Source organism: Zingiber officinale, chromosome 5B (genome assembly GCF_018446385.1).
Source record: "Zingiber officinale cultivar Zhangliang chromosome 5B, Zo_v1.1, whole genome shotgun sequence".
NCBI lineage: Eukaryota > Viridiplantae > Streptophyta > Magnoliopsida > Zingiberales > Zingiberaceae > Zingiber > Zingiber officinale.
This window is the reverse complement of record NC_055995.1, coordinates 12841472-12856892: the sequence shown is the minus strand read 5'-3', so window position 1 is coordinate 12856892 and position 15421 is coordinate 12841472. Positions and strand designations below refer to the sequence as shown.

Genomic DNA, 15421 nt, shown 5'->3' with positions numbered 1-15421 from the left:
TAGGGTCGTCACAGTTACGAACATTCATTCTTCTCTCTTTAGTCGTCCGACTATTGGGGCACTGCCTATCGCTCGATCGGGCAAGCGATCTCGTCGGACGAGCTCCGGGCATCACCCTGTTCCTGGGCCCTCCTTTGGCCTAGTGGGTGGCCATGCCCGATCGGCCCGTTGCAGCCCTCTCAGTTAACTTTGGTGGCCCGGCGATTCTATGCCTTTGACCATTTTGACTTTGACCTCTACGCTGGCTTTTTTTCCCACTTTTGATTCATCCTTGGCGAGCTATTTTTACCACCACATCAAATATCTCTAATTTAATTTCTAAATTCATAGGTCGACTGTTCATTCGACTGATAATATTAATAAATTAATCGTTAATATTACTCGATTGATGTCGATAAAAAAATAATTAGAAGTAGAATGATTCAACTATGATATTTGATTGATTGCTATTAGTTGACTGCTAGGATGAATCAGTCGATTGATATTTGAATTATTAATGAAATCAAACAATTTCTGAAAGTTCAGAGGTCGTACAATGACTGGGCAGTGTCGACGACCATATATATCGAGTAACATTGTCGACTGATATGTGAAAATAAATCCTAATCTAAAAACTTTAAAATAGGGATTTTGAGGAGTTTTTGAAGAGTGAACTGCTGGTGTGGTGTATTTACATACCAACAAGAGATGATTCCAAACAATAAGAAAGCGTCTAAAACAAGATTTATATAAAATTATTTATACTCATTGTATTTACATTTATCCCATGTCTTCTTATTGCATTATTGTAATCAAAGGTTGTAAGAGAGGCTTTTCTGCCTCCAAAAGGTATCAGAGAAAGAGAAGATTTAGTAGTAGCGGATAGCTAGAATTAAGCATTGAATTAGTCGTCTTAAAAGACAAATATCAAGTAAAATCTTAGTGTTATGCATGTGACATCAAAGTTGATTTAAGTTTTCCATTGCATATTTAAACGACGAGCACACAATTAAGACAAAGCGATTAAATCTATTCACCTCCCTTAGCTCGCATCGGTCCTAACCATAGCAATTATGATTTTGTAAATTTTTACTAATATTAAATAGATTAAATATATATTATACCAGTTACAAAATATGTAACAACTATAAAATCATAACTATTACTACGAGCCTACTCAACATTTAGACGGAAAATAATGAACACTTTATAGGGCAGTTGGGTTTATATACCATTGAGCGTTAAGGTATGATATTATTTTGATTAAAAAAAATCAAAATAGAATACTCATTTGATGATTTGAAAAACAGAAGACCTCATTTTGACTTTTTTCCTATTATTTCTAATAAAAAAAATACTAAAGCTATAATAATTCTACGCGGGCGTTCATATAGTAGTCTAGTTTTATACGAACTATTTCATTTTAGTTAAACATCAATAATATTTTTTTAAAAAAACAGAATATATCAAAAAAACAAATATACAAATCAAATCAATATCGTATCAGCTTAACCCAATTAAGTGGATATCAGAGTTATTATTGGATCTGAACTTGATAGCCCAAACTTTATGGGCCTTCTAAGAACCCAAAGCCCAAGTCGGGATATTCAGAATTAAAAAATATATATATATATTTTATTTTTCGCATAAATCAGGTATCCTACCCTTTATTAGGCACCACGTGTCCTCTCGACCGGGGCATCAATTTCTATTCCTCGTCGCTATTCCTTGCGCGCAATCTGCGCCCAAGTAACGAACCGCACCACATGCGCCTGTGCGACCCCCGCGAAATAGGACCACGTGCACTTTCCTAACCTGAATAACATTTATGCGGTCACTTTTTCGTGAGTGTAGTTATCAGGCAAAGTGGTGATTCATAGGGTGCGGACGTACGAGAATTCCTGCCTTATTTGGCCTTAATGACCGTATTGCCATTACCTTTAAAAGAGCCCTATCGGCCGGCCTTTAAATGGAGGGAGGGAGAAAGCGAGCGAGTGAACGAACGAGAGCCACTTGAAGCATAGACGCCATTTCTCCTCTCTGCGATCCAAGATGAGCTCTCAGATCCTCCGGTCTGCTTCGAGGGCTGCGAGGACTCTCCTCTCGTCCTCTCGAACCTCTTCTTCAGTCGGCCGTCAGTTCTCTCTCTTTTTTTGTTTTTGTTTTCCGCCTTTCCTGTGGCTTCGGAGTAATTTTTCTCTTGGAGTTAAGATTTGATTTCTTCGATTGTGTTCCTGATGAGAGGATTGTGTATTGATTTTAGGGGTTTTAATCGATGGCAGATCGTTTTGTTTTTATTTATTCTTTTGAACAGACGTGGAGTTTCATTGATTGCCTTTTGATTCATCTTTCCTTCGCTTCTGCTCTGTACATTTCTTGTTTTTGCGAAGAAAAGTACACTTTGTTTTTCTATTTATTTTGTAAATCGGAATAATGCAAAATGCGATCTCTTAAGGATCTAATAAATGTCAAATTTTGCATTCGGATTGTGTGAGTTTGAAACTAAAAAGGGTGAATTTTGTTGTTTATTTCGAATCGAATTGGATAAATGAAAACTAATAGAAACTGATTGGGCATATGTTTTTGGTATATTGGTCTCGGCTACATTATTCACCTTTTAGCTAGATAATTTTCCTTCTAATTGGAAAAAAAGAAAGGGAATAGAAACTGATTGGACATATGCTTTTGGTCTTTTGGTATCGTCTTTAACTTTCGTCATCATTTTCTAGAAATCTCTCGTAAATCATTTTGATTTCTCTGTTTCATACGCACTCGTTGATATAGAAAAAAGAATTTGCTTTCTAAAAAAATAAAAAATAATACGCGTAGAGGTTTTTATTTAAATCTTCTTGAATTCGACAAGTACACAAGTATTACATGGATAAGCTCTATGTAGAAATACTATTCATATAGTCCACGTCAAATAGTTGAGACAAACACAATTTGATGATGATGATGATGATGTAAGTACAGCCTCATCAACTTTCACTTTTCTATAGTTCACTTGTGTTTAGTGTCCCATCCTAGGAGTGCTGAGCCAATGGCATTGGCCAACCTGGATTCAGAAATAAATAGGATAGAGAAAACAATTATTGTGCTCATACTTTAATAACTTCAATGCCTATATCTAATTTTCCCCCTTTCCTGTGCTACCTGAATTGGAGTTCTCATAATTGAATTCTTCTTCAAGTATAATATTTTGCTTATTAAAATATCTAAATGGAAAAATTAATGGCCATAATTCATCCTACTAGCTTCTATTAAGCCACAAATTTACTGCTCCATGCAGTTTGTTTGTAATTCATACACTATTTCTAGTGCAAAATCAAAACACTTGCATTCCTATGTGAAAATTTAGTAGCTGTAGGGCTTTCAGAGATATTATAATCCAGATTTTCTGTGGAAGGTATTGGGCTTTTCAGTGGGCTACCGATTTTCACTAAAGCAAATAGTGGGATACTTGTTGTACTACTAGGTTTCCTGTAGTTTATTGATGGAAGGAAATTTTTCCTTCTAATCTGATTCTAGAGGAACCTTTTTTCCTCACTTACTTTAAGATCTATGCTTTGCTGGAAAAAAAAACAAAGGTGTGGACCACTCATCTTAGCATCATTCGTAGATTTATTTTGTTTATTTTGAACATTTCTAATGTGTGTAAATTATAAATTGACTTTTGTTGACGGTGGTCTAATGCCTACCTTTGGTAATGGTGGAACTTTTATACTTGCTAAATATTTTTGCTCAATAATAGTGCTGCCAAAAATTAACTCAATTACTTGGTCCCTTGTGATCCCAAGATTATATGGAAGAGATTGTAATATACTAGTGTAGTTTTGCTGACTATTTGTGATTACAATACACTGCCTGCAATTTTTCAGGAACAGGCATGATGAGAATGATGTCAATTTTTTTGTTTGTATGACTGAATTACTCGCAAACCGGAATTATTCATAAATCTACTCTAACTTCCATCTGACAAGTTTATATTCTTCAGAGTGGCGCACTGTAGCAGCAGCAACTGCAACGGTTGCCAGAGGGTCGGCACGCTCTCTTTCTTCCTTTTGTTATAAGGCTGATCTCAAAAGCACATCAATGGGATGGTTTTATGGTGCTCTAGCTGTGCCTGCTGGAGGTGAATATCTTATATTTATGTTTTTGTTACTCTGTTGAAATCCTTTATCCTCTACATTCCCATGGTTTCTTGAGAATAGTGATGATTATTTCCAGTTCTCACTACTCTGCTGAAGGGTGTGTAATTTTGAATCTTGGCTCACACATTATGTAATGCTATTTTTATATACCTTGTATATTGATAAACGATAATGTTTATCATTTTGGAGGTGAAAACATTATAGCTTTCCATGTGCCTTGCTTTTGTTGGCTGCATGCTTATTTATACTTCTTTTCCTTGGTTGGCAGCATATATGCTTCAAGACCAACAGCTACAAGCAGCAGAGGTAAAACTGCAGAAGATGGATTTTATTTGGCTATGTGTTATATGTTGTAATTTTTTTCTAATAAGTGTCTCTATTTAAGCTGGAGAGGACATTCATTGCAATCAAACCTGATGGAGTGCAAAGAGGACTGGTATGTTAAGAATGGAAACCCAAGTTTTACGAGCAGACAAAATTTCTTACTTTGTAGGGATAATTACTTAATCTATCCTGAAAAATTGTGCCTTTAACAAATCTATCACAAACTTGCAGACAAAATTTCTTACTTTTAGGGCTAATTACTTAATCTATCATGAAAATTTGTGGCATGCTTGATCACTAAAAAAATATAATGTGGTATCAAAATGATATATGATGTCACTTGAAAAATACTTTGAGAAATTATTTAAAAATTTGGTCATAAAATTTTTTCTGTTAGATTTGCTACAAAATTGAAAATTCATGATCAATTTAATAATAAATGCGTCTAAATTCTAGGCCATTTGAAAGACTTGTTTACATGTTTCTATCATAAATGCCAACACTTTGTATTAATACATACAAATTGGAGTTGACATATGAGAACACAACAACTTGTTTAGGGCATCCATCAGTTATGATAATTATATTATAATAATTCATGAATTATTAAATTTGTTATAATTTTTCCAACTATCAATTGTAATGATTTTGATGAATTTAGCATTTTTTAAACAACTTTTAATGTTTATTTATCCTAGATGAAATTGTTGAGGTAGTAGTTTCACATATTTATGCTACGTACTTTCATATGTTTATCTTACCTCATCACCTTAATAAATCTTTAAATTTTACTTATGATGTGAAACTGAATCTGAGTAGGAATAGGTGTTTTTAAGATAAGATTTGACATCTTAGTAGTCTAACATGCCATGTAAAATTATATGTAACTTCTAGTGCACCTGATCACACTTTTATTCTTCAGATTTCAGAGATTATATCTCGTTTTGAAAAGAAGGGGTTTAAGCTTGTGGCAATAAAGATCATGATTCCTTCCAAAGATTTTGCCCAGAAACACTACCATGATCTTAAAGAAAGGCCATTCTTCAATGGCCTTTGTGATTTTCTTAGCTCAGGCCCTGTGGTTGCTATGGTAAGTTAAAAGTCATGTTACCTTCCCTCGGAAGATTTCCTTATATTTAAGTTTTCTCATTGCTAACCCTAATTGGACTTGCATTTTGCTAATTGTCATTTATTGAAATTACTTTCATTATAATTTACATTGTAGGTTTGGGAAGGGGAAGGAGTTATAAAATATGGCCGAAAGTTAATTGGTGCTACTGATCCACAAAAATCAGAACCTGGTACAATCAGAGGTGATCTTGCTGTCGGTGTTGGAAGGTATGTGTCTGAAAAGTTTTTATTTTATCTTCATCCAAGAGCTCTCAGGTATAGGGTTTTCAGCTAATATGAAAAGAAAAAGTAGGTAAATAGTTCACGGCATTCCAGATATCCTATTTAGTTGGATTATCTTTCGAGGCTCTTAGTTCATACAATGTTGGATTTGAATTGGTGCTGATATTGAATTGGTCCATTTAATTGTGAGGAGCTCTACTAGCCCTTGGAAGCAAAATCATTTCATCATTTACTTTTGGTGTTCAGTTGATTTATATCATACTCATGGTACTTGTTAATTATTCTTGATGGATGGATGTTTGCTGACTAATTTGCTGTGTTATGTACTAATCTCATGTTGATGGTTTGCCTTTCCTTTGAAAAAGAAATACTAAAATAAAACTTCATCGCAGAAATATCATCCATGGGAGCGATGGTTCGGAAACAGCCAAGGATGAGATTGCCCTGTGGTTCACTCCTTGGGAATTGGTGTCTTACACCAGCAATGCTGAGAAGTGGATCTACGGAATTAATTAATGAGATTCTTTTCTGTTCTTCTTCACTTATTTTCAAAATTTTCAGTCTTATAGAGCAGGCAGGCAGGCAATATGTGCCGCAAAGAAATAACCGATGTTATTAATAAGTAACACTATCCCGTGGCAAGGTCCTTATAACCACTGAAATCTTGCTGGGGTTTTGTAGGATGTTTATCTGGAAAATAATTGTGAAGTTATACTACTTTCTCCATTCTGATGTTGCCTTTTGTCAATTAAAGCTGGATGTAAGCAAGTGATATACCACTTATCCATCTCAGCTCCTCAGGGTGAACATGCCATTGATTTTTCTTGATGTTCTTGGCAAATTTTCTCCATGCAGCTTAGATAGATATTAGTCGATCCATTTGATGGGATGTTATAGGGCAAACACTGTGCGAGTTTTCTCAAAGTTGTAACTGACGCTAGAGCACATAAATCAAATTACTCTGCAACAGGAAGAACAAGCAAATTTGCTGAATTTTTGAACTTGCAAGAGAAATTACTCTGGAAAATGGCAATCGCGAACAGGCAAACGAATGGACAACATAACTGAATCTGTGGGCATGTGGAAATCAATATGAATCACAAGTTAAATTCGTCAAAACAAAAAAAAGCGTTCTCTAACTATCCATCGGATAGTAGATGATCAAGTATTTTGACAAGGTAAAAAATAAACAAGAATATTCTTTTCCAGAATATGTTTACTATAATGTCAACAAAGATTGACCATTAAATGTGTCTTTCAATGGACCTAAACAGCCAGACTGTAACCCTGACAACAAAAGAAAGCGACTAAGATGCCTAATACAGCCCCGGCAAAGACCTGGGATGGGGTGTGTCCCAGGAGCTCCTTAAGCTTTCTTTTACTGATAGGATGTGCTTGAAACAAGTCCTCAATGATCTTATTAAGTACCTGGATTGTCAGAACACAGAAAAAAATGTCAGAAGTGAAAGATTGGTATCAAGCAGAAAGCAAGTCTATTGCCTCAGTGGAGCCACCAAATATGCACAAGCAAACACAAAACATTTCCAAACAATTCTTTTGGAAAACAGCTAAAATGCCAATAATTAGTATCTGACACCTAAATATTGGTTACCAAATGCATCCGCAACATGTGTATGTATATCTAGAAGCTTTTGAGTATTCCCAAATCATCATATATTGAACACATATTGGCCAATTGGATATCTCTGCTATCAACTGAACATTATATCAGTTACATGTGCATATTGGATACCAGGAAATGATTTAGTAACTAGTAAATGTGGGAAACCAAGTGCTTTGACTGAAATCTTGAGAGAGCAAATGATACAATTGTAACTTCAAAAGACGTTGAAGAAAGTGATGCTGCATACAAATGAAGCAAATGAAGCAAAGTTTCAGGGTGTTGAGGTTCTTGTGACAAACCAGGCACCTCAAGTTTACAGTTTACAGCCTTAACACAATGAACAAAGTATAGCTAATTTAATTTCCTGGAGCCTAACTTGTCCTTCATCTTCATCTTCATCTTCATTTTACTTTTTATCTTTTCTCTTGGTTGACATGCTGGTTTGAGGTCCAAGCACATATGCGCTCCATCAACAATTTCTACGAATCACTTGAGTTTAGTCCCCCGTAAGATGTTTTAGGGTTAAGAATCAAAGTTGAGTCCTATATATATCTTGTAATGGCTATCTTCTATGAATGAAATATAATATTTTCCTTTCCAACCTCAACAGGATCATTACCAGTTTACCACAAAATTCTAATGGGTTGTGAGCTTGTCAACCACATTTGCAGTATCATGGAGCTCCATCTAAACTTGAAGCATGGCCTAAAGCATAGGAATCTATGCAAAATTCCAAGTACATAATGAGATCAAATGGGTGAGCCTCTCACCCACTTACCTCACCATATACATCCCTGCTATAGGAATTTTGGAGACGCTAAAAAAAGGAAACTATCATATATATATATATATAAAATTCAGTATTCTAGGGATGAATGTTTTCTCTATAAAAAAAAGACAGAAAGCTCCTGTTAGAGGTATTATTGGGGGTGAGCAAAAGTTCGGTTAAACTGAACAAGCCGAGTGAATTTAAATTTCGGTTTGGTTATTTCAGTATTTCGATCTTATTTTTTCAAAAAAATCAATTTATTTAGTTATTTCGGTTCAATTTTGGTTTTAAATCCTTATTCAGTTAAACCGAAATAGCAAAAATCAAACCAATGATTCTCCCACCTTAAAAAAATTTGATTTCAGTTTCAATTAAATCTCCCATGATTCTATCATTGTAAAAAAAAATCGGTTAATTCAGTTTTCAATCAAATTAACTATTTTATTAGTTCAATTTGTTCGGATTTTTTTGGAAAATTATGTCGGTTAGGTTAGGCTAGGTTAGTTTGAAAAAATTCAGTTTATTTGATTTCGGTTTATTCGGTTTGGTTCGATTTTAACTGAATACTCAGCCCTAGGTTTTATGATTTATTGGGTGAAGTTGTGGGTTTAATGATATAATCCCAAATTGGATGTATTAGGTTGATGATTTTATATCAAGTCCTGTACATACATGTATTAGGTGTCTCTTATAATAATATCAATTTGCAATTTTATTTTTGGGTCTCTTATGCTCTCCTTGGGCTAAAAAAAAGTTTATAATAAATAAAACCACCTATCAAACTTTATGGGCAGAGCGTTGAATTGTTATGAAATAACATACATAGAAAGATAATATAGCATAGATGAAAATGTTAGATATATAGGATTACTAGAAGGATGAAATAAAATTTTAAAATTTGGTAATAATGAAGAGTAGCTCTATTCCAATAGATCATAAAACTAGAGAAAATAAATTGAGATGGTATGAATATGTACAAAAACAATTCATAAGCTTAAATCAATGAGTAGAAAATACAAGTGGTAAGGAGTGACAAAAGAAATAGTCAATGTAATAAAAAATAACTTTACTTGGATCATTATTGGTGATATTCCTTACATAGAACTCAATGGAGGAATAAGATTCATCTAAATGAACGAAATAGTCCAGACAAACATAGTTGATGATGATAATGATATCAATGGTTTTGTTTACATATTGCTATATACAAATACATGCAATATTCATTTGACAAGCAATATTTTGATCAATCTCAAGGTCTTGATATTTTATATAGGTATCTCAATCACTCCTTCGCCATCTGATCCACTTGCACCTAGTTCAGACACTTAAAAGGTTAGGGTTTTGGTAGGGTAGATTTTGATAATGCTTGTGTTGGTAGTGGAGTTGAGTGATTGAAAATTAGTAAATGAAAAGTAATGTAAGAGATATCTATATTTGTACACGAAAGAGAAAGGAAAAAAAAAAAGATACAATACAGAAGTCCTCTTTTTATTTTAACTTTTTATCTGAAGATTAGAGTGAAGGATTGCCGTGTAACCTAGAGGTCACGGGTTCGAATCTTGGAAACAGCCTATTGCAAAGCAAGATAAGCATGCATACAATAGACCCTTCAAAGGCACCCCGCATTAGCGAGAACTTCATGCATTGGGTTGCCCTTTATCTGAAGATTAGAGTAGGCTTCTCTCTTCAATGAGCTCTTTGACCTCTAGTCGTCCATCACCCATGGGATCCTAGAATCATAATGATGGTGTAGAAACACCTACTAGTTCCATGACTATACTTAACTCCATAACTACAGAAGCTTTATGCTGCTATCCTTCTTATTCTATAACTATATTTAACTGTAAAACTACAGAAGTTTTAAGCTGCTAATATGCCATAGAAATATGCACACCAAATAATGCTGATTACTAAGTTGGAAGAAATATTTTATGACTTTGTTTAGTCACATATAGTAAGTTATGGGATAAAACAACCAGTTTATAAGGCTTAGATGAGCAAAACACATTTACTTGTGTAAAAAATAAACATTTTAACGTCAGGAGTGGTGGGGGAATGTTTAAGGCTTAGATAATTGGATTGATATTAACTTGTGCTGATACATTTTGAGCCATGCTTGGACCTTGTATGTTAATGAGTCATCTCATTTGCGAGGATTGTTATACATCTACAGCAATAATTTCACCTGAATGGCATGACTGCAATGAGTATCTTTCATGTTCAATCAATTTGATTAGTTTGTTGTCACCACTTGCTTAGAAGAGAGAATTGACCACCCATTAACAAAATTCTTAGACCTAAGTAAATAATAGCTCTCTCATCTAAAAGCTTATAAAGCTTCTCTATTAATCCACAATTCACAATTTAGCACTAAACTTAGGGTGTCACAATCACCCCCATTGTAAGTCTTGACGCCCATGTTAAGACCCAAACCCCAACACATAACTTGAATCATTCATAATAAGCAGAATATGAGGCCCATGGTAGCTACACTATCACACATGCAACCTTCTCTAACACCACACAATGCCTTGGATTGCATTCATTTTGATATTAATTGTCACAATCAACTTAACTGTTTAACATTTCAGGTTTAAACAACCCAAAATGCTTAAACCCAAATTAACAGCAAGCTCTCTCATCTAAGCTTATAAATTTTCTATTAGTCCACAACTCACAATGTCAAACTAAACTTGGGAGTCACATTTGTCGGGCTCTTACTAAAACCATCTAGTTAACCATAGCATATATCATGCAAAGGGTTGAGCTGAAACTCCAACAAGAAAAATTAAATGTGATTTATTTAAGAGGAAATCAACAAACTTTAACAAATAAGCTTTAGTTTCAAAACTCACTTGTAGACTTATTTTATAAGGTTTATAGCAAACTTGACAAAACATTGGATCAAAAGAAGACCTAAAATCTTTACAAAGGAAATAATAATAATCAAATGCTTACTTTTCCAACAAAAACTTCAGCCTGTTATGAACAAGCTCCCCATGAATTCTTTTCGACCTTTATTCATGAACCATGTGTTGGTGCATTTGCCACCAATGATCAAACCTGAGTTTTGATAAATGACAGGTGAATTAAAGTTAGATGTGATGTTGATCTAACCTTATTACTTAGTGCGCATGGTTCACTAACTTACAGGTCAAGAGGACCAGACACCAGACAGAAGTCCAATCAGGATGTGCGATACTTGATTAGCGAAATCCAGATGTTGGATTCTGGCAGGAGGTCGGAATATTCGATTCCTGATTGATTGAAATCCGGATGTGCGATTCCGGCAGGAGGTCGGAATGTTTGATTCCCGAGTGGCAAAGTCCAGATGTGTGATTCCAATAGGAAGACCTGGTGGGTCAGATTGGACGTCAAGGAGGTAACTTGACATTTGATAAGTGGAGGTAAGTCACTGGAGGAGAGTAACTCAATGAGGACGCGTCCTGATTGAGGGGACAATAGATGTCGGCCCAGTTTAAATCCATTTTAGATCCCTGAGACCTTGATTAGTTCCTGGTCTTGGAAAGACACGAACTAATTAATACTATTTTATTATGCTAAAGGTTATTATTTGTTGGGTTGGACTAACACATTTTGCAAGACAAAAGGAGCATAAAGTGCCTCAGGTAAATAGTACCCGAGGCACCTTCCAGGCGACGAAAGGCGCCTTGAGTCAAACTATGGAAGGCGCCTTTAGTTGGATAACATAGAAGCCTTTGGCGCTGATAAGAAGCTGAAGTTGTGGGATAATTTTTAGGGTTGAAGGCGCCTTCAGTGCTATGGAAGGTGCATTCAACGTTCAATAAAAGAGTCTCGCCCAAGGCTTCAAAAGAACTAAAGTACACTTCTACTATAAGTTTCTACGCGTTCATTCGACGTTCCGAGTGCTCCAACTTCCTGTTGCTGCTCTACTACGACGCTGCTGCGCCCGACTATTGCTGAGGAGTCGTCCAACACTAAACCTGATCCGATTATCTTCGAAGATGTTGGGTAACGAACTTTTAATATTGTACTTAATTTTTGTATAAAGGAAAGTGTAGCGTGTTACACTTTTCCTATTCTTTTATTGTACTCAATCCCCTCTTCGGACGATTCCGGAAGATATTTAGTGGATTACCCGTCAATAGGTCCACAGGACGTGGGTCTTGAAGTAGGAGTTGCCAAAGGCTCCGAACCAAGTAAAACCGACTGAGTTCACGTACTTGTGTTTTTCTTCTTTCTATCTATGTGTTTAATTCAGCTGCGTACTTTTTATTTTATAACACACAAAAGATAAGTTTTTTAAAATCATATGATTCACCCCCTCTCATGTGCATCTCGATCTAACATCATGTTAATCACACAAAGGCTATGTTCACTAAATCAATGTCCTTAAATGGTGCATATGCGCTCACCTAGTACCAAATAACTTAATTATTGTTTATTTATCATACGAAACAAGGCATTTACTTTTTTAAAAAAAAAAAAAATTGAGCTTGTACATGTAGACCTAAAATTAGCATCACAAGTACAAGGATTGCAATTAAGCTCCATGTTTCACACCCAAGCAGAAAAGTAGGATTTTATATGAAATTATTAGTTTCATTGCTTTTACAAAGCAAAACTCCGGCCTAAGAGAACCACCAGGTGCCACCATGTGTTGGCAAATGGCAAAGCCAATGGTGACACTCTGCTAAGAGTCTAAGAATATCACAGCTTTAAATGGTCTAATCTCATAGCTGCAGTGTCAGTTAATCTCATTATTAGGCTAATAATCATTTAAATTGTTAAAAAAGAGAGATGGTCTGAATCCTCTTGCTCTCTCGGCACCGATTGCAGTTTCACTAAGCTCCATGTTTTCCATCCAAGCAGAAAAGTATGATTTTTATATGAAATTGTTAGTTTCATTGATTTTACAAGCAAAATTCCAGCTTAAGAGAACCACCAGGTGCTACCATGTGTTGGCAAATGGCAAAGCCAATGGTGACACTCCGCTAAGAGTTAGTTAATCTCATTATTAGGTTAAGAATATCACAGGTTTAAATGGTCTAAACTCATAGCTGCAGTGTCAGTTAATCTCATTATTAGGCTAATAATCATTTAAATTGTTAAAAAAGAGAGATGGTCTGAATCCTCTTGCTCTCTCAGCACCGATTGCAGTTTCACTAAGCTCCATGTTTTGCATCCAAACAGAAAAGTATGATTTTTATATGAAATTGTTAGTTTCATAGATTTTACAAGCAAAATTCCAGCTTAAGAGAACCACCAGGTGCTATCATGTGTTGGCAAATGGCAAAGCCAATGGTGACACTCTGCTAAGAGTCTAAGAATATCACAGGTTTAAATGGTCTAAACTCATAGCTGCAGTGTCAGTTAATCTCATTATTAGGCTAATAATCATTTAAATTGTTAAAAAAGAGAAATGGTCTGAATCCTCTTGCTCTCTCGGCACCGATTGCAGTTTCACTAAGCTCCATGTTTTGCATCCAAGCAGAAAAGTATGATTTTTATATGAAATTGTTAGTTTCATAGATTTTACAAGCAAAATTCCAGCTTAAGAGAACCACCAGGTGCTACCATGTGTTTGCAAATGGCAAAGCCAATGGTGACACTCCGCTAAGAGTCTAAGAATAATACATGTTTAAATGGTCTAAACTCATAGCTGCAGTGTCATTTAATCTCATAACTAAGCTAATAATCACTTAAATTGTTTAAAAGAGAGATGTTCTGTATCCTCTTGTTCTGTCGGCACAGAGAAACAAATAGCAAATAAAATTCAAAAGACAGGAACATTCACCTCAGCCTGCATGCCGGCATGCCGTCTGACACCGATGGCATCATACATAACAATAAGGCTGAACCCTAGGCACACTGGGAAGAGCGAGTCGCCCACCCCATGGCACAGCGCCACAGAAGCAGTGAGTGCCGTGCACAGCGCGGAGTGCGAAGACGGCATTCCCCCGGAGCTGAACAGCACCCCGAGGTCCCACCTCCGTTCAAAGAAGAAGTTGAGAAGCATCTTAATGGTCTGAGCCAGGGACCAAGCGACTAAGCCCGATATGAAGGTGGGGTTTCCGGCGAGCGTCCACAGGAATGGGCTGACCCGGTCCCTGGACACGGCCGCCGTGGTGCTCATCAGAAACGTCCCGATCCCACCGCAGCAGAGGAAGCCCTCCCGCTCGCGTTCGCAGCCATCGGGCAGACCGCCGCGGAGCCAAGATCGCATCTTTGGCAGATGGGAGAAGACGAAACCGCGGAGTGAGTGGAGGACGATGCATAATGGATTGAACGAGGACGAGGTGGAGGCGACCGGGCCGGCGGGAAATCGGCTGGTGTTGGAATCCAAGGAGATGGGAAGGGACGACGAGGGTTTGGGGCACTTGGAGCAGGAACGAGTAGCTATCGGGTAAAGGTGGGAGGAGAGAGGAGCCCTAAAGAAGGGTTTGGGACTGACGACCTCCATAGCTGCTGCTGCGCATCTCGCTACCCGATGGACACAGGGAAAAAAACAAAGCGATCGGGATAATTGGGAGGGAAGATGATGTACATTTTGCAAGCCACCCCCCGCTCATCTTTTACAAATTCCACAAGGGCCCAATTCGGTTCGAAACAAAAATATTATTGATCCGGTGATAAGGACGGGAGACCCTCGTTGGTGGAAAGTCAACGATACGTGAAGGTCAAAGGTCAAGAGATGCAACCCTGAGACCCGACCGACCGGACTGAGAGGGCCGACTGGCATCGACCGACCGTAATGAAATGGCCGACCGGCGGGAATCCCCCGAGCCAAATGAAAAACAACCCGACTAGGGGTCGGGTTTCCGATGCTCAAGGTAAAAAGGTTTCAAGGCCGAGCGGGATGCCCGTTCGGCCGGGGCACAAGGCAACAAAGACAGTCAAGCGTAATCTCATCCGAGCATACGACCGAGTCAGAGTGATATGCTCGCCGAGCGGCCGAACCGCTCGGCCTGGAATAGACAAGAAATGCAAGAGGACAAAGGAGAAAAGGGATAACATCATCTTCGAGACGTCTGCCGCCGACAAATAGCAGAGTTGGCGGTCGAACCGTACACAGAATCATACGGTGGAAGCTTTCACCGTCATATCCGGGATATGCTCGGACGATTGCGGAATGACGCCAGAGATATTTTTCTGACAAGGGCTCGTTAAGGTATATTTGGGGAAGCGTGCACGCATAGAGAAGCGTGCCCACGCCTCCCCGGGGTCTTATATAAG

At 37.1% G+C, this 15421-nt stretch overlaps 2 protein-coding genes across 3 annotated transcripts; one reads left to right on the top strand and one right to left on the bottom strand.

Moving 5' to 3' along the window:
• The first annotated feature begins 1982 nt into the window (after window positions 1–1982).
• On the top strand, window positions 1983–6474 carry LOC121987249 (nucleoside diphosphate kinase 3-like). The gene is made up of 7 exons (XM_042541136.1): window positions 1983–2113; window positions 3974–4111; window positions 4399–4436; window positions 4516–4566; window positions 5377–5544; window positions 5680–5792; window positions 6200–6474. The coding sequence occupies exons 1-7, from the start codon at window positions 2032–2034 to the stop codon at window positions 6321–6323; spliced, it is 714 nt and encodes a 237-aa protein (XP_042397070.1). The 5' UTR covers window positions 1983–2031; the 3' UTR covers window positions 6324–6474.
• Window positions 6475–6872: 398 nt separating this feature from the next.
• Window positions 6873–14698, bottom strand: LOC121984130. Of its 2 annotated transcripts, none has more exons than XM_042536935.1 (2): window positions 13983–14698; window positions 6873–7235 (listed from the first exon to the last, which is right to left on the bottom strand). In XM_042536935.1, the coding sequence occupies exons 1-2, from the start codon at window positions 14646–14648 to the stop codon at window positions 7074–7076; spliced, it is 828 nt and encodes a 275-aa protein (XP_042392869.1). In that variant the 5' UTR covers window positions 14649–14698; the 3' UTR covers window positions 6873–7073. The 2 variants fall into 2 exon arrangements, with proteins under 2 accessions (XP_042392869.1, XP_042392870.1); XM_042536936.1 differs by lacking the exon at window positions 6873–7235 and adding an exon at window positions 7311–7935.
• Between the last annotated feature and the right edge of the window lie 723 nt (window positions 14699–15421).

Coding starts and splice junctions, on each gene's coding strand:
- LOC121984130 (XM_042536935.1), bottom strand. CDS start 14,648: ATGGAGGTCGTCAGTCCCAAACCCTTCTTTAGGGCTCCTCTCTCCTCC. Junction 7,236..13,982: donor ATGCCGGCATGCAGGCTGAG/GTGAATGTTCCT, acceptor CTGACAATCCAG/GTACTTAATAAGATCATTGA.
- LOC121987249 (XM_042541136.1), top strand. CDS start 2,032: ATGAGCTCTCAGATCCTCCGGTCTGCTTCGAGGGCTGCGAGGACTCTC. Junction 4,112..4,398: donor TCTAGCTGTGCCTGCTGGAG/GTGAATATCTTA, acceptor CTTGGTTGGCAG/CATATATGCTTCAAGACCAA. Junction 5,793..6,199: donor CTTGCTGTCGGTGTTGGAAG/GTATGTGTCTGA, acceptor ACTTCATCGCAG/AAATATCATCCATGGGAGCG.